We start from the raw sequence: 27,860 nt of genomic DNA on the forward strand, positions 1-27,860 counted from the left end.
TAATTATGTGACTTCTGAAGGTAATTGGTTGCACCAGATCTTATTTAGGGGCTTCATAGCAAAGGAGGTGAATACATATGCACACACCACTTTTCCGTTTTTTATTTTGTATAATTTTTTTAAACAAGTTATTTTTTTAATTTCACTTCACCAATTTGGACTATTTTGTGTATGGTCGTTACATGAAATCCAAATAAAAAATATTTTAATTACCGGCTGTAATGCAACAAAATAAGAAAAACATTAAGGGGGATGAATACTTTTGCAAGGCACTGTATACCCTGCCCATTCCTCTTACCCAATTCGCAATTTGTGCCACTCATAAGTGAGAAACCTGCATGCCAAGTACAGACCCTATTGTGTTCCCTACAGGTTATAGAATAGAGCAGAAGCGCTGTACTATCCATTCAGACCGCAGTATTTCTCTAGTTGGTTTTCTGAAGGAGGAAGCCTCCACTTCTATGACAAAGATAATAAAACAAAACACTATAGTAAATACTACAGTAAAGTCTGCAAAATATCTACAGTCATTTCTACAGTCTGCAAAAACACTACAGTAAATAGTACAGCTTGGTACAGTCCTAAAAAAGACTACAGTAAATACTACAGCTTGGTACAGTCCTAAAAAAGACTACAGTAAATACTACAGCTTGGTACAGTCCTAAAAAAGACTACAGTAAATACTACAGCTTGGTACAGTCCTAAAAAAGACTACAGTAAATACTACAGCTTGGTACAGTCCTAAAAAAGACTACAGTAAATAGTACAGCTTGGTACAGTCCTAAAAAAGACTACAGTAAATACTACAGCTTGGTACAGTCCTAAAAAAGACTACAGTAAATACTACAGCTTGGTACAGTCCTAAAAAAGACTACAGTAAATACTACAGCTTGGTACAGTCCTAAAATCACTACAGTAAATAGTACAGCTTGGTACAGTCCTAAAAAAGACTACAGTAAATACTACAGCTTGGTACAGTCCTAAAAACACTACAGTAAATACTACAGCTTGGTACAGTCCTAAAAAAGACTACAGTAAATACTACAGCTTGGTACAGTCCTAAAAAAGACTACAGTAAATAGTACAGCTTGGTACAGTCCTAAAAAAGACTACAGTAAATACTACAGCTTGGTACAGTCCTAAAAACACTACAGTAAATAGTACAGCTTGGTACAGTCCTAAAAAAGACTACAGTAAATACTACAGCTTGGTACAGTCCTAAAAAAGACTACAGTAAATACTACAGCTTGGTACAGTCCTAAAAAAGACTACAGTAAATACTACAGCTTGGTACAGTCCTAAAAACACTACAGTAAATACTACAGCTTGGTACAGTCCTAAAAAAGACTACAGTAAATACTACAGCTTGGTACAGTCCTAAAAAAGACTACAGTAAATACTACAGCTTGGTACAGTCCTAAAAAAGACTACAGTAAATACTACAGCTTGGTACAGTCCTAAAAAAGACTACAGTAAATACAATAGTATACTACAATCAGCAAAAACACTACGTTAATTATTATAGTATATACAACAGTTTTATTTTACTAACTGTTAATACTTCAATAAACTACAGTATACTACATTAAATACTACAGTAAAGTTTGCAAAATAGTGTTTATACCATGGTATGTTATAGAATTTGTTATTGTGGGCTGTAACAGAATCATTCACAAGTCAATTGTCAAATATTTCAACAATGAGTTCTGTAAAGTCAACAGCAATTTAACAAAACTATTTGATGATCCAAACTAATTTTGTATAAATTCGAAGCTACCCAATACTGAGGCTCTGGGGGAACTAGGTTTTCAACCTAGTGGGGAAAGGGGAAGTAAGGTACCGGGGGAGTCAAGAGGTAGCGTCAGGCAGATGGATGTAATCTAATGTAATCTCATTCACCATGATAATCCCTATGCAGCTCCTCCAACACTCATGTATCCTATTCTCTGCTCTCCTCTGGCAGATGATGGCCACTTACCTAGCCTGACATCAGGACAAGGCATCTAGCCAAGTACCCAGAGCATAAATTCCTGTCATCCAGGCCTTGTCAGAGGAAGGCCCTAAAAATGGCCAAAAACTCAAGCCATCCTAGTCATAGACTGTTCTCTCTGCTACCGCACGGCAAGCGGTACCGGAGCGCCAACTCTAGGTCCAAAAGGCTTTTGAACAGCTTCTACCCACATGCCATATGACTGCTGAACAGCTAATCAAATGGCTACCCGGACTTTTTGCATTGACACCCCTCCCCACCTTTTTTTATACTGCTGCTACTCACTGTTTATTATTATTATGCATATTCACTTTACCCCTACCTACATGTACATATTACCTGAATTACCTTGTCTAACCGGTGCCCCCGCTCATGGACTTGGTACCGGTACCCCCTGTTTATAGCCTCATTATTGCTATTTTATTGTTGCTCTTTTATTTTTTACTTTAGTTGATTTAGTAAATATTTTTTTCTGAACTCTTATTTTTCGTAAAACATTGTTGGTTAAGGGCTTGTAAGCATTTCACAGTAAGGTTTACACACCTGTTGTACTCGGCGCATGTGACAAATAATATTTCATTTAAATACCTTTCATGGGAGACATTGGCTTGCACTGCAGATAACCTAAATTACAATGTATAATTCGAACCTCGAAACAATTGAACAAAAACCACTACATTTTAGCACTTTCTTGATAAAAGGTGCAAGATAAGTAAATGTGTTAGAGTCTGACTGTCAGACTCGGACTCTGTTCTCAGATTGGACAGTGCTTCATGATGTTAAAATGTCATAGTGGTTCTGACTTGTCTACCCTGCTCTGACCACTTTACAAGTTTATAACAGAACTCGACACCCAGTCGTTGTCCTTCACCTTAACTCTCACCATCCTTCACATTCTCTCTCTCTCTCTGTCTCGCTTTCTCTCTGGCTCTCTCTCTCTCTCTCGCTCACTCTCTCTACCTCACTTCCTCCTCTGCGCTATGCCCTTTGGCTCTCTCCTTGCCTCTCTCTTTCCGATCATCCTTTCTGGGAATGAGATCCAGTGGAGGACGACAGGGAGAGAGAGCAAGGATTACATAGCATTAGAGGTATTTGTGGGTTTAAAATAGTGTGATCAAGTGTAACGCAGGTGGCTGATATACTGTGCATGCAACAGCTCTCTCTCTCTCTCTCACACACACACAAACACAGACACACACACACAAACACAGACACACACACACATACTGACACACACACACACACACACACACACACACACACACACACACACACACACACACACACACACACACACACACACACACACACACACACACACACACAGAGAGAGACTCACAGACATACAGTGATTTATGTCGACTCTTTCCATTAACAACCTAAAGCAATATTTCTGTCTCCATTATCAATCTCAAGAGCATTTTGAGCATCGTTTTTTCTAACCATCACAGTACTGTCAGACACTTGGTGGTTATTAATAGTTTTTTTAATTACAGTTCATTCGCCCAAATATATTCTGAGGTCAAAAAGTCATTGTAGCTTACATTCAGAAATCTCTTCAATGGTGGTATTATGCCATTCACAGCATGTGTCCAAGTGAGTGGTGAGTGCTTGTGAGGTAGAAGGGATTATGTCACAAATGCTCATTTAAATGTGCATTTAAATGTGCACTGTGACCTCTAGTGGAGATAGACCAGTACTGCAACAGGAGATCAAAAAGTAACTAATTGTCATATTTGAGTAAAAGAGAAGATACCTTAATAGAAAATGACTCATGTAAAAGTTAAAGTCAGACAGTACTTTAACTACCTGAGGAAAAGTCTAGAAGTATTGGGTTTTAAATATACTTAAGTGTCAAAAGTAAAAGAATAAAGTCAAAGTATAAATCATTTCAAATTCCTTACATTAAACAAACCAGAAGGCATGTTTTTTTTAAGGATAGCCAGGGGCACACTCCAACACTCCAACACTAAACAATCATTTACAAACAAAGCATTTGTGTTTAGTGAGTCTGGCAGATCAGAGGCAGTAGAGATGACTGGAGATTTTCTCTTGGTAAGTGTGTGAATTGGACCATTTTCCTGTCCTGTTAAGCATTCAAAATGTAACGACATCTTTTGGATGTCAGGGAAAATGTATGGAGGAAAAAGTACATTATTTTCTTAAGTGATGTAGTGAAGTAAAAGTAAAAGTAGTCAAACATATAAATAGTGGAGTACACTACAGATACCCCCAAAACTACTTAAGTAGTACTTTAAAGTATTTTTACCTAAGTACATTATACCACTGCATATCATTGTGTGATTGCTTCATTTTTTCAAGTCAGAGATTCATTTAGATAATGTAAACAAATCAAAAATATTATTTGTACAGTGTAAAATGTGTAGGAATGCTTAAACCGTGACAATAACAGTAGCAAAGATCCTAGTAGCAAAGATCCCCCCCCCCCCCCCCCCCCCCCCCCCCTTCTCCTACGGCAGGTCCAGCATGCCATGCTCCTCCAGGGCCCCCTGAGTTCTGTCGTACACCTCTCCAATGACCCGGACCACCCTGTTCAGCCCCATTCTGGTGGCCATCTCCTGGTTCATCACACACACCAGGCTGTCGGTGGAGAGGGAGGGGGAAAGGGGGAAAAAAAAGAGTAATAGATTAATTTGAGTAAATTTGGTTATCCATATTGAGTCCATTCATATAAAACCCAGCTGTGCAAATAAGTTTAGAATTGTTTTAATTGTATTTGACCATACATCTCTCTCTCTCTCTTTCGTTGATTTACCCTGTTTATCTCATTTTAACATGTATGACACAAATCCCATTGGAAATCCAAATATCTGTAAAGAGAAAGATTTCAATATTTCAATATTGTTATCACTATGCTTTCACCCATCTAATATCACAACCAAATGGAAAAACAATGTCTGATTTTTGGTTTAGTTGTCATCTAAATGTGTTATCACTGCACATTAAACCATTTGAAAGCACAATGTTCAAATGGTAATACAGTATCTGATATTTTGTATGTATACAACAACTTAAAACCTTTAACTACAGTGGGCTAAAACACGGTCACACAGAGTGTTTCTTGGTAGTCTTAAACAAATCTACTTTCAAACAAAGGTACACACCTCACACACATTGTTATGGGCTTAAAAAAAGAAGACACCTGTACCATGTCAGATGTAGAGTTGAAATGTATAAAATGTTGAGTTTGCATCCCAATTTTACACTTTATACACATCACAAATGACTGAAATGTAACAAAACCATATCTTTGGCATTTAAAAAAAAAAAGTTTATTAATTAGGAAATTATGACAAATATGAATAACATTCCACCCATTTGACTGCAGACAAGGGCTACTGCGTTATCACTGTGCTTCATCTAATAGCGCAACCAAATGGCCTGGATTGCAGTTGAGATTACATTAAAAGTACATGGTGCAAGTGATCAATGCTGTTCAAGATTCTGTGCAGATTATTACAGCAATTGTGAAGATCTCCACAGACCTGTGACCTGTGCATGCTATCTTGAACATGCATGCTGTCTATGAATACATAAGAATGTATAGTTACTCTAGACTAACTCAAAATGTGACCATGGATGTGGTACTCATTTTAAGGTTGAATCCTGTTACATTAGTTTGTAAGATAGACTTAACTTCCGACTATTTGACAACCCAACCAAATAACAACATTCCAATATCTAATGACTGCGTATACTCTTAGAAGAAAAGGTGCTATCTAGAACCTTTAAAGGGTTCTTTGGCTGTGCCAATAAGAGAACCCTTTGAATAACCCTTTTCGGTTGCAGGTAGAAACATTTGATTCAAAGAAGGACCCTTTAGGGTTCCATGTAGAACCCTTTCTACAGAGGGTTCTACATGGAACCCAAAAGGCTTTTACCTGGAAGTTCAACCTGGAACCAATAAGGGTTCTCCTATGGGGACAGCCCAAAAAAGTGAATACATTTTTACTGTTAAAAGCGCGTGCACAAATAGGCAATCCAGTGAAAAAAATGAGCCCGCCGGAATGTCACGAACTGTAAAACATAGTGCAACAAATACATCTAACCCTTTAGAATAGTGACAAAACCTCACTCTGTTAGACAGACAGACGTGATTTATAATCACAAAGTTATTCGATTATGTCCTTCTTCCTGACCATTCTACCAAGCTGTCACACACTTTCATGACCTCATGACAACGTGTACTTGACTGGGGGGGGGGGGGGGGGGGGGAATAAAGGCTTAGATCAAACTGATAATTGCAAACGTGTGTATAGCACACATCCTTGCATCGTGAACTGAAGTTAACTGCTTGGAAATGGAATATTTCTTTGTGCTTCACTCCTATCTCCTTCTCTATTCTAATACCTTTGTTAAGTCTATGTTTTCCTCACTGCAACGAAAGTTACGGTGCTGGATGAAGTTAGAATAGAGGCAAAGCTTGCCCTGATTATTGTGTAGAGTAGCAAGATGTGGTGGTGTGTGGTGTTAACCCAGCCTAACCAGCAACCTAACCACCACAGGAGGAAATCCAAACTTCTAGAGATTCCTAGGTTAGCAGGTGTCACGGATCCCTCTGGAACATTCATTACGGACACCTGTCCCCTATTCCCACTGATTAGTACTTGTATAAGTGTGCCCTTTGGTTTCCATTGGGCTGTCGATTATTGTTACAATGTCTGTTAGTGCGTGTGAGTACCTGTGCTGTGTGTTTTGACTTTCGTGCACATGTGGATTGCACAGATGATAATCATTGTGCGCCAGTGTTATTTATTTGAGGTACTCCTCGCTCTTTTGTTTGGGTTTCAACCCTGTGTTTTTGTTCCGTGTTTGTTTGGTCTTTGTCTCCGTGCCTTTACACGGCGCGCCATAATTTGGGGCTTAATTAAAAAACTATTACGCATTCCTGCGTCTGTCTCCCGAATCTCTTCATACCAACGTGACAGCAGGCACCATGTAATATTATTATATACATTGCAAACAAGTGAGGCATGTGTAAATCAATAAAGCTACATTACATAGGCTGGCTAACACATGGAATGTTTATTATACCGGACACATGCTCAGCCACACATACAGCCTCCCCTCAGTGTTGGATTGAGACAAATACGTTACTTTTGGCTTTCGTGCCCTTTTGGCTTTCGTGCCTTTTGGCTTTCGTGCCCTTTTGGCTTTCGTGCCCTTTTGGCGTTCGTGCCTTTTGGCTTTCGTGCCCTTTTGGCTTTCGTGCCCTTTTGGCTTTCGTGCCTTTTGGCTTTCGTGCCCTTTTGACTTTCGTGCCCTTTTGGCTTTCGTGACCTTTTGGCTTTCGTGACCTTTTTGCTTTCGTGCCCTTTTGGCTTTCGTGCCTTTTGGCTTTCGTGCCCTTTTGGCTTTCGTGCCCTTTTGGCTTTCGTGCCTTTTGGCTTTCGTGCCCTTTTGGCTTTCGTTCCTTTTGGCTTTCGTGCCCTTTTGGCTTTCGTTCCCTTTTGGCTTTCGTAACCTTTTGGCTTTCGTGACCTTTTGGCTTTCGTGCCCTTTTGGCTTTCGTGACCTTTTGGCTTTCGTGCCCTTTTGGCTTTCGTGCCCTTTTGGCTTTCGTGCCCTTTTGGCTTTCGTGCCCTTTTGGCTTTCGTGCCCTTTTGGCTTTCGTGACCTTTTGGCTTTCGTGCCTTTTGGCTTTCGTGACCTTTTGGCTTTCGTGCCTTTTGGCTTTCGTGCCTTTTGGCTTTCGTGCCCTTTTGGCTTTCGTGCCCTTTTGGCTTTCGTGCCTTTTGGCTTTCGTTCCCTTTTGGCTTTCGTGCCTTTTGGCCTTCGTGCCTTTTGGCCTTCGTGCCTTTTGGCTTTCGTTCCCTTTTGGCTTTCGTAACCTTTTGGCTTTTGTGACCTTTTGGCTTTTGTGCCCTTTTGGCTTTCGTGACCTTTTGGCTTTCGTGCCCTTTTGGCTTTCGTGACCTTTTGGCTTTCGTGACCTTTTGACTTTCGTGCCCTTTTGGCTTTCGTGCCCTTTTGGCTTTTGTGACCTTTTGGCTTTCGTGCCTTTTGGCTTTCGTGCCTTTTGGCTTTCGTGCCCTTTTGGCTTTCGTGCACTTGCCACATGGAGCTGAGGAAGAGCATTAGAACTGCGGTGGCCACAGCTGCCTTGCCCTTTACTCCCATGCTCCCATGCTCACAGTCAGCCTGGCCCTCTCTCTCACCCCTCTCTCCCTGAATATGCTACTACGCCTGCCAGCCTCTATCTATCCATACCACTGCCTCTTCCTCATGTGAGTGAGTTCTTTGATCTCTCCACTCAGATTCTGTTTCTGTCTCTCTATTGGCCCCTTTATCTCTGACCCCCACTGTCTTCCTAAATCTGTCACCCTAACTTCTCCCCTTTCTCTGTTTCAAAAACCATCCTAGTCCTGCTCTCTTTCTCTATGCTCTGTCCTTCTCCTTTCCTGGCTCCCTCTTTATTTGCGAAACTGTTGATCTCTCTGTGTCAGTCTTCAGCTTTGTTGACCAATGGAAGAGTCAATCAGCCGCTAGCTGATTAAGCATGTGTGGTCTGTCCCATCAAAGCAAAACCCATTCTCCAGTATGTTTATATATCAGAGGGGAGGTAGTGTAAGAGAACACATTGACCACAGAAGTCACAGTTCAGTAAATAAAGGCCAGGTTATGCTCTAAGTAAATAAGTTGTTTGTTGTTCCCGTCTGTTGCTTGTTTATCATCCAATGTGGACTCTATACTCTGACAATGTTATCATGCCCTCTATACTATTCAAATTCCACTATTGATCCAATGGCAGGTCAACACAGTCCACACACTCATCGTGCACTACCGAGTCCCATGGTCATCTACATACTACTGAACTCAATGTTTTGGGTTTCCAAATATATGCGCCAAGACCAATCAATTGCAGATACATGTAAATGAAAGCAGCGGGTTCACTTAGATGTTTTTTGCTGCCATGGTGATGTTAACCATGTTAAAACCCACACACAACAAAGGAGGGGTTTGTCATAGGATATTTTCCTGCAATTGATTAAATTGCAGAATTTGCCAATGAGTTTGCCAAATGAGCTTGTCAATCGATAACTCCACAAAGTCTGCCCTGTCCTTTTATTGGTTTTATTCAATCAATCCCTATCCCAGTCTGCTGTCCCCACATGCTTCAAGATGGCCACCATTGTTCCTGTTCCCAAGAAAGCTAAGGTAACTGAACTAAATGACTATCGCCCCGTAGCACTCACTTCTGTCATAATGTAGTGCTTTAACTCTAGTGACTCCCCATCCCGCGTGAGGGAGCGTAATCATCGACTGACACTAATTAGCATAACGCAACGGACATAAATATTCCTAGAAAATATTCCTATTCATGAAAATCACAAGTGAAATATATTGAGACACAGCTTAGCCTTTTGTTAATCACCCTGTCATCTCAGATTTTCAAAATATGCTTTACAGCCAAAGCTAGACAAGCATTTGTGTAAGTTTATCGATAGCCTAGCATAGCATTTTGTCCAGCTAGCAACAGGTACAGTGGGGCAAAAAAGTATTTAGTCAGCCACCAATTGTGCAAGTTCTCCCACTTAAAAAGATAACTTCTCCCACTTCAACATAAATGCGTAAAACTACGTCACAATGCTGTAGACACCTTGGGAAATACGGAGAAAAGGTAATCTGGTTGATAGCCCATTCACTGCTCAATAGGGACGCATTGGAACACAGCGCTTTCAAAACATGAGGCATTTCCGGATTGGATTTTTCTCAGGCTTTCGCTTGCAATATCAGTTCTGTTATACTCACAGACAATATTTTTACAGTTTTGGAAAATGTAAAGTGTTTTCTATCCTAAACTGTCAATTATATGCATATTCTAGCATCTTGTCCTGACAAAATATCCCGTTTACTGAAAATACTGCCCCCTAGTCACAAAAGGTTATGCACTGCCTAGTCAAGGATCAAATCACCTCCACCTTACCTGTCACCCTAGACCTACTTCAATTGGTTTACCGCCCCAATAGATCCACAAACGATGCAATCACCATCGCACTGCACACTGCCCAATCCTATCTGGACAAGAGGAATACCTATTGTAAGAATGCTGTTCATTGACTAAAGCTCAGCATTCAACACCATGGTACCCTCCAAACTCATCATTAAGCTTGAGACCCTGGGTCTGAACCCCTCCCTGTGCAACCCAGGTGGTGAAGGTAGGAAACAACATCTCCACTCCGCTGATCCTCAACACTGGGGCCCCACAAGGGTGCGTTCTCAGCCCCCTCCTGTACTCCCTGTTCACCCACGACTACGTGGCCATGCACGTCTCCAACTCAATCATCAAGTTTGCAGACGACACAACAGTGGTAGGCTTGATTACCAACAACGACGAGACAGCCTACAGGGAGGAGGTGAGGGCCCTCGTAGTGTGGTGTCAGGAAAATAACCTCTCACTCAATGTCAGCAAAACAAAAGAGATGATCGTGGACTTCAGGAAACAGCAAAGGGAGCACCCCCCTATCCACATCGAAGGGACAGCAGTGGAGAAGGTGGAAAGTTTTAAGTTCCTCTGTGTTCATATCACCGACAAACTGAAATGGTTCATGCACACAGACAGTGTGGTGAAGAAGGCGCAACAGCGCATCTTCAACCTCAGGAGGCTGAAAGAATGTGGCTTGTCACCGAAAACCCTCACTAACTTTTACAGGTGCACAACTGAGAGCATCCTGTTGGGCTGTATCACCGCCTGGTACGGCAACTGCACCGCCCACAACTGCAAGGCTCTCCAGAGGGGGGTGCGTTCTGCAGGCTGATTGAGGTAGTATGTACATGTAGATATGGTTAAAGTTACTATGCATATATGGTGAACAGAGAGTAGCCGTAGCGTTAAAGAGGGGTTGGTGGGTGGTGGGACACAATGCAGATAGCCCGGTTAGCCAATGTGCGGGAGCACTGGTTGGTCGGCCCAATTGAGGTAGTATGTACATGAATGTATAGTTAAAGTGACTATGCATATATGATAAACAGAGGGTAGCAGCAGCGTAAAAGGGGTGGTTGAGGGGGAGGCACACAATGCAAATAGTCCAGGTAGCCATTTGATTACCTGTATAAGAGTCATATGGCTTGGGGGTAATAACTGTTGTGAAGCCTTTTTGTCCTAGACTTGGCACTCCAGTACCGCTTGCCATGCGGTAGTAGAGAGTAAAGACTATGACTGGGGTGGATGGGGTCTTTGACAATTTTGAGGGCCTTCCTCTGACACCACCTGGTGTAGAGGTCCTGGATGGCAGGCAGCTTAGCCCCAGTGATGTACTGGGCCTTACACTACCCTCTGTAGTGCCTTGCGGTCAGAGGCCCATCAATTGCCATACCAGACAGTGATGCAACCAGTCATGCTCTCGATGTTGCAGCTGTAGAACCTTTTGAGGATCTCATGACCCATGCCAAATCTTTCTAGTTTCCTGAGGGGGAATAGGCTTTGTCGTGCCCTCTTCACGGCTGTCTTGGTGTGTTTGGACCATTCTAGTTTGTTGTTGATGTGGACACCAAGGAACTTGATGATGTCAACCTGCTCCACTACAGCCCCGTCGATGAGAATGGGGGCGTGCTCGGGCCTCCTTTTCCTGTAGTCCACAATCATCTCATTAGTCTTGGTTACGTTAAGGGATAGGTTGATATTCTGGCCCTTCTTTGGACACTGTGTTAACTAACCTCTAGACGAGCTTCAAGGCCATACAACTCCCCTTCAGTGGTGTCCAACTGCTCTTAAATGTAAGTGAAACTAATTGCATGCTCTTCAACCGATCGCTGCCCACACCTGCCCACCTGTCCAGCATCATTACTCCGGATGGTTCTGACATAGAATATGTGGACAACTACAAATACCTAGGTGTCTGGTTAGACTGTAAACTCTCATTCCAGACTCACATCAAGCATCTCCAATCCAAAATTAAATCTAGAATCGGCTTACTATTTTGCAACAAAGCATCCTTCACTCATGCTGCCAAACATACCCTCGTAAAACCTCGATTTCGGCAATGTCAATCACAAAATAGCCTCCAACACTCTACTCAACAAACTGGATGCAGTCTATCACAGTGCCATCTGTTTTGTCACCAAAGCCCCATATACTACCCACCACTGCAACCTGTACGCTCTCGTTGGCTGGCCCTTGCTTTATACTCTTTGCCAAACCCACTGGCTCCAAGTCATCTACAAGTCTTTGCTAGTTAAAGCCCAGCCTTATCTCAGTTCACTGGTCACCATAGCAGCACCCACCCGTAGCACCCGCTCCAACAGGTATTTTTCACTGGTCACCCCCAAAGCCAATTCCTCCTTTGGTCGCCTTTCCTTCCAGTTCTCTGTTGCCAATGACTGGAACAAACTGCAAAAATCACTGAAGCTGGAGACTCATATCTCCCTCACTAACTTTAAGCACCAGCTGTCAGAGCAGCTCACAGATCACTGCACCTGTACCAGCTGCACCAGCTCACGTGTTTCTACACCTGCATTGCTTGCTGTTTGGGGTTTTAGGCTGGGTTTCTGTACAGCACTTTGAGATATCAGCTGATGTACGAAGGGCTATATAAATACATTTGATTTGATTTGATTTGATGACCTGTACATAGCCCATCTGTAAATAGCCCATCTGTAAATAGCCCATCCAACTACCCCATCCCCATACTGTATTTATTTATTTATTTATCTTGCTCCTTTGCACCCCAGTTTCTCTACTTGCACATTCATCTTTTGCACATCTATCACTCCAATGTTTAATTGCTATATTGCAATTACTTCGCCACCATGGCCTATTTATTGCCTTACCTCCCTTATCTTACCTTATTTGCACACACTGTATATATACTTTTTCTACTGTATTGTTGACTGTATGTTTGTTTATTCCATGTGTAACTCTGTGTTGTTGTATGTATACGGCTTTGCTTTATCTTTGCCAGGTCACAGTTGTAAATGAGAACTTGTTCTCAACGAGCCTACCTGGTTAAATAAAGGTGAAATAATAATATACAATACAAATAGAGGTAATTATGTACATGCAGGCAGGGTTATTAAAGTGGCTATACATAGATAATAACAGAGAGTAGCAGCAGCGTGGGGGGCGGCAAATAGTCTGGGTAGCCATTTGATTAGCTATTCAGGAGTCTTATGGCTTGGGGGTAGAAGCCTCTTGGACTGAGACTTGGCTCTCCGGTACCGCTTGCCATGTGGCAGCAGAGAGAACAGTCTGTAACTAGGGTGGCTGGAGTCTTTGACAACTTTTAAGGCCTTCCTCTGACACCGGCTGGTATAGAGGTCCTGGATGGCAGGAAGCTTGGCCACGGTGATGTACTGGGCCGTACGCACTACACTCTGTAGTGCCTTGCGGTCAGAGTTGCACTCTGACAATTTTACTCACCCTAGCAGAGCTGGTTAGGCAGTTTTCTCGAGACCGTTGGTGACTGTAACTGTGCTTCTGGCAACAATTGAATTAAGTTTTTTTGCCGACATTTACTGCACCGGCCACATTCAACGGGTGTTGAGCATTCATAAATTCATCAGTTATTCTGCACTCTGGCAAGTTCGATGTATTAGTAGCCAACTAACGTTACAGTAGGTAGCTAACATACCCGGTACATTACTGCTGTAATGATATGCAATGCAGTTCGTAAGGATAGCATAGGTAACAAATTGTCAGCCAACATAACATGCAACGTAACTTATTTGAAAAGTCATTACTTTATTACATTGCTGAACCTTTTCTTAACATTTGTCATAATTAGTTAAAGCAACAGATTTGTATGCCCTCTCGTTGGACTTCGGCTGCATATTTTCCACCATTCTCTTCAAATCTGAAAACGTTGTGAAGCCATGCCAATTTTCTGAAAAATTGTGTTATGGGCCCTAAAAGCACGGAAATAGTGTCCATTGCTTGTATACTTCAAACTTCGGCGAATGTTCCCATCATCTGGGAACCTTTGGCATAATAACTATATCCATATTGTGACTAATAAGCATACTACATACTCAATTTATATTAGTGTGGTTAGTATGAGTATTCGAACACAGCTACAGACTAATCATACTCATGTGCTAAGGAGAGGATGGGGAGGCATAATTGTGCATTTGTTGGTGGAGAGAAAAGTGAAAGTAAGGGCATTCACTAGGGAAGGATGTGGGGAAGGAGTGCTGGGTCATGTGAAGACTACTTAGCCGAAGACACCAATTGAGATAAGTCTTAAGTGTTGATGTGGTGTGCGTGTGTGTGTGTGTGTGTGTATGAGCGCACACGAGAGAGAGAGATGGGGTGTGTGAGAGAGGGTGTAGGGTCAATCAAAGTATAAATATAATTTAGACAATTGCAACATTGAAGGTAGGTGTGCATGATAATAGTCTATGTTATGTGGGACATGTGGGACATGTGTCCTGCTCTGTGGCTTGCATTTGTGAACTCTGCGACCGTGAGATACGTATCGGTCTCCCAGATACAGAGGTCCCGGTTACCTCAAAGGAGCGCATCTCCGTTTCACTCATGTATTTTTAGAGGCACTTCGCAGACGGCGGAATTCACACGGAACACATTATACAAGGCATAATTGTCTTCTTGTCTTGTTGTTTAACATAGACAACTTCATCAACATTTTCTTAACATCCAGCTAGCTGCATGATCAAATTTGAGGGAAAAATCGAATTGATCAAAAGCTGCAACACATTTCGGTTTATACCTCCCGGTATCGACAATAAATGTTCATTAGACCTTCATTTTATTTATTCAATGGAAATGTTAATTAACGTTGGTTGACGTCGTTATGAAATACCAACGACAATTGTATGCTGATATGCTGATGATTGGATTCTTACCTCTCGACTGCTGCCACTGGCTGGTGTTTTGTCACTCAACGAAATGTAACAGGCGCATCCGGCGTCTCCAATCTGAACACACACAAACACACACACACACATGCCCTGGTACATAATTAATCTTCACGGGACCCCGTCCTATCTGTCGTCTATAACCAGCCGTCATCGTGACAAAATCACCCCACCCCAATCCCCCAGAGATTGTTCCCGTTTCACCAGAGCCCCGCAGTGCAAACTGCAAGGAGCGCAGCATAGACACTATTTATTTATACCCTCCCCGGGTAGAGAGTGGGGGCAGTGCAATGGAACGGCTTCCAAACTGGATCCCCGTCACCTGTTCACCTTGCTCACCAGTAGCGTCGACACACACACGCACACGCACACACACACACGTTTTCGAGGTGGTCAGCAGTGGTCTAGGCATATTGGGCCTCTAGATGCAATATTTGTAAAACAGAGATAGGCTACTTTGTTAAATGGACACTATCCCATTCCATCCTACATTCAGAACATTGTGGGCTATTACTAGTTTTAAACCCGCTGACATATCAAGCAGAAAAGGTCCCCTTCATAATCGGAGTATTGTCATAACTACCCCATAGAATAATGATAATGATTATTATTATGAACGACCCGAGTGTGACTTTAAGACCGAGTTTAGCGCTTCCCGGTTGGTGTGTAACCCGAGCCAAGGGTAGCGACAGCTGGAGGAGAGAGACGAGGGGCAGCGGGAGAAGGGAGACGACGAGCCATTCGGAAATAACCTCTCGCTTTCTCTTTCTTTGAATTTGTACTTCACTCAAATCTGGAACTGTGCGTAAAGAGCAATGAACTTTGCGATGGCAAGGCACTCCTTTTGGACGTGTTTGATTGCAACTGCAGGCCTACTCTGGGGTGTGACAATACCAGGTAAGTGCGTATATTGATTATTTTTTCTCATGGCCAGGATCAAGGCTCTTGGCAATGGCACCTCTCGGTGTTGACTATTCATTCCGGTCTCCATGCCAAATGTGTCTGCGACTGTTGTTTTGGTGTTTCTATGGGCTTGTTATTATTGTTCCTGTGAGGCAGATGTCATGTTCATGTTTTTATAGGCGCTGTAAAAACTTTCACAAACATTGTTACAACTTTCGGTGTTAGGGTTGACATGCCTAAATGTCAAACATGTTAATTGAAAATGGTTCAATGGGTGACTTTAGCAAAGCAATCGGTCACTGACCTTTTAAGGTCATTTGGCACTTTAAGTGTTATGGGTCGTTTGAAATGGTAAGTGTTATGTGTTGCAGTCCCTATGGGTTTTACTCTACCATATCTCATCATATATTGCCATGGCACTCTGCTGTGTCCTCTTGCTCACTCACTCACTCACTCACTCACTCACTCACTCACTCACTCACTCTCTCTCGCTCTCTCTCTCTCTCATTCTCTCTCATTCTCTCTCTCTCTCTCTCTCTCTCTCTCTCTCTCTCTCACTGCCTTCTGCAGTGAGTTGTAATGAAGAGTCTAAGCTGATTGGGGACCTGTTCAAAGGCTACAACAAGAACATCCGTCCAGCGGCACACCCCACTGACAAGGTGGAGGTGCAGGTCAAGCTGATCCTCACCAATCTCATCTCCCTGGTGAGAGACAGACCACACCTGATGCAGTATAACGCCAACAACACTTAGTACACACACACACATTACACACATTACGCATCTCAATAAGAATTTCATTGTACCAAGCATTTCATTGTCCTGTTTAACTTGTGTATCCTGTGCATCAGAGGAGGCTGGTGGAAGGAGCTATAGGAGGGGCACATTGTAAAGGCTAGAATGGAATAAATGGAACACATCCAACATATGGAAAGCACATGTTTGACTCTGTTCCATTTATTCCATTCCAGCCATTACGATGAGCCTGTCCTCCTATAGCTCCTTCCAACAGCCTCCTCTGCTGTGCATATGCAAATAAACTTGACTTGACTTACTGCTGCAACATAACAATGTCATATAACAACACACAACACATACCAAACATATTACACACACATATTACACACCTGCTGCAACCCAACAACATTCCATACACATTGCCAAACAGTCCTGTGCTTCAACCATGCGAGCTGTGGTGATCACAAAATTTTGTCAGCCAGTGATTGTCAAGCAAATAACTGTCGGCCTCACGGTAATTGACCTTTAATTAACAAAAACACATTTAGTATCTCCTGGCTTCCACACACAAACCGTTGGAATGTGTACATTTAAAACAAAAAAAGTCTAATAAATCCATGTAATATAGCCTACACCTTCACAATAAATCCATGTAATATAGCCTACACCTTCACAATAAATCCATGTAATATAGCCTACACCTTCACAATAAATCCATGTAATATAGCCTACACCTTCACAATAAATCCATGTAATATAGCCTACACCTTCACAATAAATCCATGTAATATAGCCTACACCTTCACAATAAATCCATGTAATATAGCCTACACCTTCACAATAAATCCATGTAATATAGCCTACACCTTCACAATAAATCCATGTAATATAGCCTACACCTTCACAATAAATCCATGTAATATAGCCTACACCTTCACAATAAATCCATGTAATATAGCCTACACCTTCACAATAAATCCATGTAATATAGCCTACACCTTCACAATAAATCCATGTAATATAGCCTACACCTTCACAATAAATCCATGTAATATAGCCTACACCTTCACAATAAATCCATGTAATATAGCCTACACCTTCACAATAAATCCATGTAATATAGCCTACACCTTCACAATAAATCCATGTAATATAGCCTACACCTTCACAATAAATCCATGTAATATAGCCTACACCTTCACAATAAATCCATGTAATATAGCCTACACCTTCACAATAAATCCATGTAATATAGCCTACACCTTCACAATAAATCCATGTAATATAGCCTACACCTTCACAATAAATCCATGTAATATAGCCTACACCTTCACAATAAATCCATGTAATATAGCCTACACCTTCACAATAAATCCATGTAATACAGCCTACACCTTCACAATAAATCATTACATTATTTGTTTTAGACAGGTCTAAAGAAGCATGATATGAAGAAAATGTAGTCTATTTCAGAAGAAAATAATAGCATACTCTGAGTTGTCCTTATGTTAGGTCCTGATCCGGCTATGCCAAATGGCTGTGGGTTACACTAGTTCATTTAGCAGACAAGATTTGCCTAGAATTCTGTGGCATTATTTTATAGTATGAAGAATACAATTGAACAAAGCTGAATAAAATAGAAGGGACATTTTCTCCAAACTATTTGAGGGAGTGCACACATGCGGCTATTCTGTGCTGAGCGGTTAACAAAGAAATAGGTACTCCTATATGCTTAATTTAGAGTTATTCATGTAACTTTAGTTGTTCTACAAACGTTAGGCTATATGTTTTGATTTTTAATTCATTGTAAGGCTGCATGATGTGACTCTAATGATATTTTGAAAAGATCTTAGTCCTGTATTGACGCTTTGCCTGTTTGATGGTTCGTTGGAGGTTATAGCGGGATTTCTTATAAGCGTCCGGGTTAGAGTCTCGCTCCTTGAAAGCGGCAGCTCTACCCTTTAGCTCAGTGTGGATCTAGCCTGTAATCCATGGCTTCTGGTTGGGGTATGTACATACAGTCACTGTGGGGACGACGTCATCGATGCACTTATTGATGAAGCCAGTGACTGATGTGGTGTACTCCTCAATTCCATCTGAAAAAATACCGGGACATATTCCAGTCTGTGCTAGAAAAACAGTTCTATAGCTTAGCATCTGCTTCATCTGACCACTTTTTTACTGACCGAGTCACTCGTGCTTCCTGTTTTAATTTTTGCTTGTAAGCAGGAATCAGGAGGATAGAATTATGGTCAGATTTGCCAAGTGGAGTTCGAGGAAGAGCTTTGTACGCATCTCTGTATGTGGAGTAAAGGTGGTCTAGAGTTTTTTCCCCTCTGGTTGCACATTTAACATGCTGATATAAATTAGGTAAAACGGGTTTTAAGTTTCCCTACATTAAAGTCCCCGGCCACTTTAATGCCAGCTGTATGTTATTCATGTCGTCGTTCAGCCATGGCTTGGTGAAACATAAGATATTACCGTTTTTAATGTCCTTTTGGTAGGATATCTGTGCTTTTAGTTCGTCCAATTTATTTTCCAGCAATTGTACGTTGGCCAGTAGTATGGATGGCAAGGGCAGATTAGCCACTCGTCGCCAGATCCTCACAAGGCACCCCGATCTCTTTCCGCGATATCTTTTCAGTCTCTTTCTCCTCCGAATGACGGGGATGAGGGCCTGTTCGGGTGTCTGGAGTAAATCCCTTTCATCTGATTAATTAAAGAGAAATTCTTCATACAGTTCAAGGTGAGTAATCACTGTTCTGATTTCCAGAATCTCTTTTCGGTCATAACAGACGGCAGCAGCAGCATTATGTACAAAACAAATGACAAATAATGTGAAAAACTAACAGAAAGGCACGGTTGGTTAAGAGCCCACGAAATGGCAGCTATCCTCCCCGGCGCCATCTGTAGTTGGAAAGTTGAGAAATAAATATGGTAGGCCCAGCCTATAGAAAGCTGATGGCATCATTTTTATTAGTGGTCATCACTGTGTTTTCTCCTGCAATTGCATAGCCTATATAAATGTTGCGCAACATGAGCTCATGGGCTCTCATGAAGTGTTTGATTATATTTTTGAATACATTTGAATGGATGTCAGAGTGATTAGAGGGACAATAGAGTGCTGAGTACCAGGCAGTTAGCAAGTTTGGTATGCTACTAATGACCATCAGCAGCATCAGAGCTTGGAGAAGCCTAATTACCATGACTAAACGGTAATGTGGAATTTGACTGCCTTCATGACTTGTGACCGCTGGTATGGTGGCAACCGTGTGGCCGCAACAGCCCTAGGTGCACTACAGTACTATCACATATCAAACTGTCCAGCATAATCCCATAGAGTTGCCACAGTTACCAACTACCCACAATCTCACTGCACCTCCACATGTATTCCTGTAAGGTTATGTAGGCTACCCAAATAAAGTAGACAAATGTCTGCATCAGACCATTATATATGTCCTCTGTTACAGAACGAAAAGGAAGAGACTCTCACGACTAATGTCTGGATTGAGATTGTGAGTGTTTCTCTCATTGTTGACCAAATGTTTTTTGATATTATATCTTCTCAATTAGTTTATTATGTGTTTCCTGCATACAGTGCCTTGCGAAAGTATTCGGCCCCCTTGAACTTTGCGACCTTTTGCCACATTTCAGGCTTCAAACATAAAGATATAAAACTGTATTTTTTTGTGAAGAATCAACAACAAGTGGGACACAATCATGAAGTGGAACGACATTTATTGGATATTTCAAACTTTTTTAACAAATCAAAAACTGAAAAATTGGGCGTGCAAAATTATTCAGCCCCTTTACTTTCAGTGCAGCAAACTCTCTCAAGAAGTTCAGTGAGGATCTCTGAATGATCCAATGTTGACCTAAATGACTAATGATGATAAATACAATCCACCTGTGTGTAATCAAGTCTCCGTATAAATGCACCTGCACTGTGATAGTCTCAGAGGTCCGTTAAAAGCGCAGAGAGCATCATGAAGAACAAGGAACACACCAGGCAGGTCCGAGATACTGTTGTGAAGAAGTTTAAAGCCGGATTTGGATACAAAAAGATTTCCCAAGCTTTAAACATCCCAAGGAGCACTGTGCAAGCGATAATATTGAAATGGAAGGAGTATCAGACCACTGCAAATCTACCAAGACCTGGCCGTCCCTCTAAACTTTCAGCTCATACAAGGAGAAGACTGATCAGAGATGCAGCCAAGAGGCCCATGATCACTCTGGATGAACTGCAGAGATCTACAGCTGAGGTGGGAGACTCTGTCCATAGGACAACAATCAGTCGTATATTGCACAAATCTTTATGGAAGAGTGGCAAGAAGAAAGCCATTTCTTAAAGATATCCATAAAAAGTGTTGTTTAAAGTTTGCCACAAGCCACCTGGGAGACACACCAAACATGTGGAAGAAGGTGCTCTGGTCAGATGAAACCAAAATTGAACTTTTTGGCAACAATGCAAAACGTTGTGTTTGGCGTAAAAGCAACACAGCTGAACACACCATCCCCACTGTCAAACATGGTGGTGGCAGCATCATGGTTTGGGCCTGCTTTTCTTCAGCAGGGACAGGGAAGATGGTTAAAATTGATGGGAAGATGGATGGAGCCAAATACAGGACCATTCTGGAAGAAAACCTGATGGAGTCTGCAAAAGACCTGAGACTGGGACGGAGATTTGTCTTCCAACAAGACAATGATCCAAAACATAAAGCAAAATCTACAATGGAATGGTTCAAAAATAAACATATCCAGGTGTTAGAATGGCCAAGTCAAAGTCCAGACCTGAATCCAATCGAGAATCTGTGGAAAGAACTGAAAACTGCTGTTCACAAATGCTCTCCATCCAACCTCACTGAGCTCGAGCTGTTTTGCAAGGAGGAATGGGAAAAAATGTCAGTCTCTCGATGTGCAAAACTGATAGAGACATACCCCAAGCGACTTACAGCTGTAATCGCAGCAAAAGGTGGCGCTACAAAGTATTAACTTAAGGGGGCTGAATAATTTTGCACGCCCAATTTTTCAGTTTTTGATTTATTAAAAAAGTTTGAAATATCCAATAAATGTCGTTCCACTTCATGATTGTGTCCCACTTGTTGTTGATTCTTCACAAAAAAATACAGTTTTATATCTTTATGTTTGAAGCCTGAAATGTGGATAAAGGTCGCAAAGTTCAAGGGGGCCGAATACTTTCGCAAGGCACTGTACGTCTTTGACTAGATTATTTCAGTTTTTTTATTTTCTCCTACTTTTACCTGATTTCTAGCTGTGTGTCTTTTATTTCCCTCTGATCCTATCACGCTCTCTACTCTGCCTACACCCTCTACTCTGCCTGCTCCCTCCCACAGCAATGGAATGATATTCGCCTGGCCTGGAACACCTCTGAGTATTTTGGCATCGAGGTTATCCGTGTGCCTTACAACACAGTGTGGCTTCCTGACATTGTCCTTGAGAACAAGTGAGTCGGTAGAGGAGGGCTTTCAACTTCTTTTTCCTTTGGCTTTTTTCCTCATTCTGATTTCCCCCCTTCTGTGGCACTGCTATGTTTTGACCAATAGACTCTTGAACTATTTTCATCGCCCTCTCTACCCTTTCCTTCCACCTCCTCTCTTGCCCTCCTCCGTTCCCTCTCCTCTCTCCCTCCTCCTCTGCAGCATTGATGGCAAGTTTGACGTGGCCTACTATGCCAATGTGTTAATCTACTCCAGTGGCTACATGTACTGGCTGCCTCCAGCTATCTACCGCAGCACATGTGCCATAGAAATCACCTACTTCCCCTTTGACTACCAGAACTGCACTTTAGTCTTTAGGTCCCAGACATACACTGCAAATGAGTTGGAAATCATGCTGGCTGTTGACACGGAGACTGAACAGCCCATTGAGTGGGTGGACATTGATCCTGAGGCCTTCACTGGTATACACACACTAATGTTGCAATGTTTTGTTTTTATGGATTTGAATACATTATATTTCAAAACCTACTACCCCACCTTGATAGTTTCCCACTACTACTCTGGCCCTGCATGTGTGACCCAAAATACAGCATATGAAACTTTGTAGTTCCTCAAAATCAATCTGTAGGCCTACACCTATCTGCAAACAACTGACACAACCCGTCAACTGGTCCAATCCTAATGAAATGGTTTCTACTCATCCCAGTGTCTTTGTTTCCAACCTGTTAGAGAATGGTGAGTGGGCCATAAAGCACCGGCCGGCCAGGAAGCTGATCAACTCACGCTACACTCCTGATGACCTGGAGTACCAGGAGATCTCCTTCAACCTGGTCATCCAGAGGAAACCTCTGTTCTACATCATCAACATCATTCTGCCCTGCTCACTTATCTCCTCCTTGGTCGTCCTGGCCTACTTCCTACCTGCACAGGGTCAGTGGCAACGTTGCTGCTGATTGGTCAGTGGTAGAAGGGTGTAACTTAGGGTTAGTGAAACAGGAAGATGATGCAGTATGCCATCACCAACTGAAGTTAGCAGTTGTCCGCTAGTGTTACTAGTGTTGCTTTGTATATTGACTATTATTTCAAATTATTTACATTTAAGAAATGCTCCAACATAGATATAATGGTTTTGAGTTTCAAACTAGAGAATGCACTGTATGTGTTTGGACTTTAGTTGGATTCGGTTAGCCTGTGCGATAGAACGTCAATAGGTTTCTGCATCCCAACTAAAGCACTTGGAAGCATTTGGAAACACCAGAGCACTCTCGTGTTATGTCTGGAATTACTAGAGTACAGTATAATATGCCTGTTGTCATCTATGAGGATGATGATGGGAAAAGCACTGCACTCCTTTCTGTACCCCTCTGACTCTCCATTGTCCCCTTCACAGCTGGGGGACAGAAGTTGACTGTGTCCATCTCTGTCCTGCTGGCTCAGACTGTCTTCCTCTTTCTTATTGCTCAGAAGGTCCCTGAGACATCTCTCAATGTCCCTCTCATTGGCAAGTGAGTAAGAATTTCCCCAGTCTCTTTTGCTTACGGCCTTCCTCCATACACAGCATTTCTGTAACACCATAAGAGAGCTCAATCCCCTCTCCGTCCACATCTGTCTGTTCTTCTCTTCCCAGGTACCTGATCTTTGTCATGTCTGTGACAACGCTCATCGCCACCAACCAAATCGTGGTGCTCAACATCTCCCTCCGCAGTCCCAACACCCACACCATGTCTCACACTATCAAACACGTATGTATACAGTAACTGTGTAATAACATGGTAAGTTGAAATCAAAACCAAAGTCAAGGCTCCTGTAACACTGGCCCAAACAGACATAGAATGGACAAAGTAAAAGTCATCTGTATTAAGAAACAATACGATATGATAAAATGCTAATTTATCCGAACGAATATTCAACTTTTTTCTTGCCAAACTAATACCTATTCCACCGTTCCTCTCCTCTGTTCAGGTCTTCCTGGAGCTTGTCCCTCGATTCCTGGGTATGGACCCTCTGGTGGATGATGGAGAGGCGGAGGCGGAGGTGAATGGAGTGAGGGAGCGACGGCGTAGCTCGTTCGGCCTGATGCAGAGAGCGGAGGAGTATGTGCTAAAACAACCACGCAGCGAGATGATGTTTGACAAACAGAGAGAGAGGCATGGCCTCACACGATCCGTTGGTAAGATTAAGGAAAGAGATACTGGCAGGGAGTGAAGGGTAGCACATGGGGGAATGTTTATTTGAGGCGACAGTACAGAATGTCACCTTTTATTTTAGGATATTTTCATACATGCTGTATCTGTTGTACCATTTAGAAATGAACACATTTTATGTATCTAGTCACCCCATCTGAAGGTGTCATAACTATTTGGAAAAATGCACTTATAGTGTATTAATTAAAGTAGTAAAAAGTGTAGTATTTGGTCCCATATCCCTAGCATGCAATGACTACATCAAACATGTGACACTACAAACTTGCTGCATGTATTTGCAGTTTATTTTGTCTTTGGATTATGTTGAATTGTGAATAATGATGAGTGAGTAAATTACAGAAGCAGAAATATCACCCCCCCCCCCCCCCCCCGAAAATGCTAACCTCCCCTGTTATTAGTAATGGTGAGAGATTAGCATGTTTTGTGGGTATGATCTTTGTGCATCTGTAAATTCTTCACATTTATCATTATTCACGATTTATTAATGATTCTCTGTAATCAAGGTAGGACCCACATTATTCTAAAAGTGTTTAGAAACATATTATATTATATTCTATTGGGCACAAGATAATCCTAAACAGAAACTAAAAAAATTGCAAAGGCATCCAACAGGTTTGTAGAGTGACAAACGTGATGTAGTCATTGTGTGCTAGGAATATGACAGCAAATACTAAACTTTTGACTACATTAATACACTATAAATTCATTTGTCCAAATATGACACCTTCAAATTGGGGGACTAAATATGTAAAGTGCTTTCATTTCTAAACGGTAAAACAGATATGTATGAAAATACCCTCAAATAAAAGGTAACATTCTGTACTATCGCCTCATATTAAACATTTGATCTCAAATCCCAAATTATGTAGTATAGAACAAAATTAAACGTTTTAGCCTCCCTGTCCAAATAAATACGGAGTGGAATGTATGTGCATTATCCAGCAAGCAACTTTTCTGAATAGATGTGTCTGGCTCAATTTGAATTGGTTTTAAAAAGCATTTTGGTTATATTTGCTATTATAAATATGTATCACAATCAATGGGAAAAGGAGAGGGTATAAAGATTAGCACTGTGGTCCATCATCAGCGTACCTTTAGGTAACTGTATGTGTCTCTGCTACACTAGTGGATGATATTGATGTGTCTCTGCTACCCTCTAGTGGATGGTATTGATGTGTCTCTGCTACCCTCTAGTGGATGATATTGATGTGTCTCTGCTACCCTCTAGTGGATGGTATTGATGTGTCTCTGCTACCCTCTAGTGGATGATATTGATGTGTCTCTGCTACCCTCTAGTGGATGGTATTGATGTGTCTCTGCTACCCTCTAGTGGATGGTATTGATGTGTCTCTGCTACCCTCTAGTGGATGGTATTGGTGTGTCTCTGCTACCCTCTAGTGGATGGTATTGATGTGTCTCTGCTACTCTCTAGTGGATGGGATTGATGTGAGCACCACAGCCAGCCTGTACAAGAGCCTCGCACAAGCTGCTCCTGAAATCAAGGAATGTGTGGATGCTTGTAACTTTATCACTGAGAGCACAAAGCAAGCAAATGACATTGGATCAGTAAGTATTGCTTTTACTCTGGGGATCAGGGGACAATTTCATCTGAATTCAGCCAGTGCAAGGCCATGTTCACAAAGAGTGCTTATCCAGATTTATTTGTGATAAAATAAATAATTATGATTAAAAAGGCCTACTCTGAGACACTTTGTGAATACTGGCCCACGATGAGCTGATAGTTGAGAAATCCTGATAGAACATTGTGGGTTATTATCTCCCCACTTCTACCCCCTTCTGACTCACTGTTAACTATCCCATAGGAAATGGAGAGCTGGGTATTGATTGGGAAGATGATTGACAAGGTTTGTTTCTGGGTGGCCATGGCTCTCTTCTCCATCGGAACGGTCGCCATCTTCCTCACGGGACATTTCAACTCTGTCCCAGATTTTCCATTCCCTGGGGAAAACAAACGATACCTCCCCAGTTAGGGCGGCAAGGCAACCCCCCCTTAACCTGGTCACAGGTTATAGGACACATCATCATCGTCTTCATATCATTGAGAGCTAAGATTTATTCACTTCTTACTCTTACTTACTTATTTATTTGTCTTTTTAGCAGTAGATGACTGAAAATGGTATCGTCTTGATATGATGTAATCCTTTTTGTTAAAATTTCATACTGTGTTTTGAGTTTTAGCTTAACCATTTCTTGTTATGTGTGATTTACATGTGTGCATTTTATTTGTTATAAGGCCCGTGACATGAAAATGCCAAAAACCTCGAACAGTTAGTGGCAAAGCAGTTGTGAAATTAATTCAACAAGTCTGCTGTGGGCTTTTGTGGGCTTTGTTATGTTAGAACAAAATGAAAAAGTTAGATCTCTATTTTAGCCTTCAACCTTATTCATACCTTAGTCTTTACACACCACATTAGGAGGACGCTGCAGATCACCTATACCCTGCGGAATTCTTGTCTTTCTTGTATCTCACTGTATGGTGCACTCAGCACACAAAACACATGCTCTTTCCATGATATAGACTGACCAGGTGAATCCAGGTGAAAGCTATGATCCCTTATTGATGTCACTTGTTAAATCCACTTCAATCAGTGTAGATGAAGGGGACGAGACAGGTTAAAGAAGGATTTTTAAGCCTTGAGACAATTGAGACATGGATTGTGTGTGTGCCATTCAGAAGGTGGATTTTAAAGAAAATGTAAGAGCCTTATGGTAGAGTATGGTAATAGGAGTATGGTAATAGGAGTATGGTAATAGGAGTATGGTAATAATAGGAGTATGGTAATAATAGGAGTATGGTAATAGGAGTATGGTAATAGGTGTCAGGCACATTGGTTTGTGTCAAGAACTGCAACAGTGCTGGGTTTTAAATGCTCAACAGTTTCCCATGTGTATCAAGAAATCAAGAATGGTTCACCACCCAAAGGACATCCAGACAACTTGACAGAACTGTGGCAACTATTGGAGTCAACATGGGCCAGGATCCCTGTGGAACGCTTTTAACACCTTGTAGAGCCCATGCCCCGACGAATTGAGATGGATCTGAGGGCAAAAAGGGGGGTGTTCAACTCAATATTAGGAAAGTGTTCCTAATGTTTGGTATACTCAGTGTATATGTGACACAGGACTTTACTGATGGATACAATGTAATGTAAGAAGACCATATACTGTAAGAATATTTGATTTAACTAGATACTGTAATTTACACACAGTACATTTACATGGTTAAGTGAATTGTTCTGTTTAATATCTAAGAATGACACATTGACACAGAGACTTAATTAAAAGTTAGTAACAGAGGCCTTGCCTTCCTTTCGGTCCAATTTGTGCCTCATTTTTAAAATGTTATGTAAATATACAATTTATTTTTGTATACAATTACAATCCTACACAATTAAAACCCCTGTTCTGCTGATGTTAGCATACACAAATCAAATCTATGTAATCATCATGAACAACAATGCATATAATAATTTGTGACTTTTTAAATGTATTTTTATGTTTTAATTTGAACCTTTATTTAGCTGAGCATTCGAATAGGCAAGTCAGTTAAGAACAAATTCTTATATACAATGACGGCCTACACCGGCCAAACCCAGACAACGCTGGGCCAATTGTGCGCCACTTTATGGGACTCCCAATCACGGCCGGTTGTGATACAGCCTGGTTTAACATTATGGACATTGAATATATTGAGTTTTAGTATTAAGAGGAT

At 41.7% G+C, this 27,860-nt stretch overlaps 1 protein-coding gene across 1 annotated transcript; it reads left to right on the forward strand.

Moving 5' to 3' along the window:
- The first annotated feature begins 15,194 nt into the window (after positions 1-15,194).
- LOC139423036 (acetylcholine receptor subunit gamma-like) lies at positions 15,195-27,468 on the forward strand. The gene is made up of 11 exons (XM_071174620.1): positions 15,195-15,721; positions 16,298-16,431; positions 19,935-19,979; positions 21,819-21,928; positions 22,125-22,384; positions 22,653-22,853; positions 23,314-23,428; positions 23,551-23,665; positions 23,886-24,093; positions 25,560-25,693; positions 25,951-27,468. Exons 1-11 carry the CDS (start codon positions 15,640-15,642, stop codon positions 26,116-26,118), a joined length of 1,572 nt encoding a protein of 523 aa, XP_071030721.1. The 5' UTR covers positions 15,195-15,639; the 3' UTR covers positions 26,119-27,468.
- The last annotated feature ends 392 nt before the right edge of the window (positions 27,469-27,860 follow it).

The sequence above is a fragment of the Oncorhynchus clarkii genome, chromosome 12 (assembly GCF_045791955.1).
Source record: "Oncorhynchus clarkii lewisi isolate Uvic-CL-2024 chromosome 12, UVic_Ocla_1.0, whole genome shotgun sequence".
Classification (NCBI taxonomy): domain Eukaryota; kingdom Metazoa; phylum Chordata; class Actinopteri; order Salmoniformes; family Salmonidae; genus Oncorhynchus; species Oncorhynchus clarkii.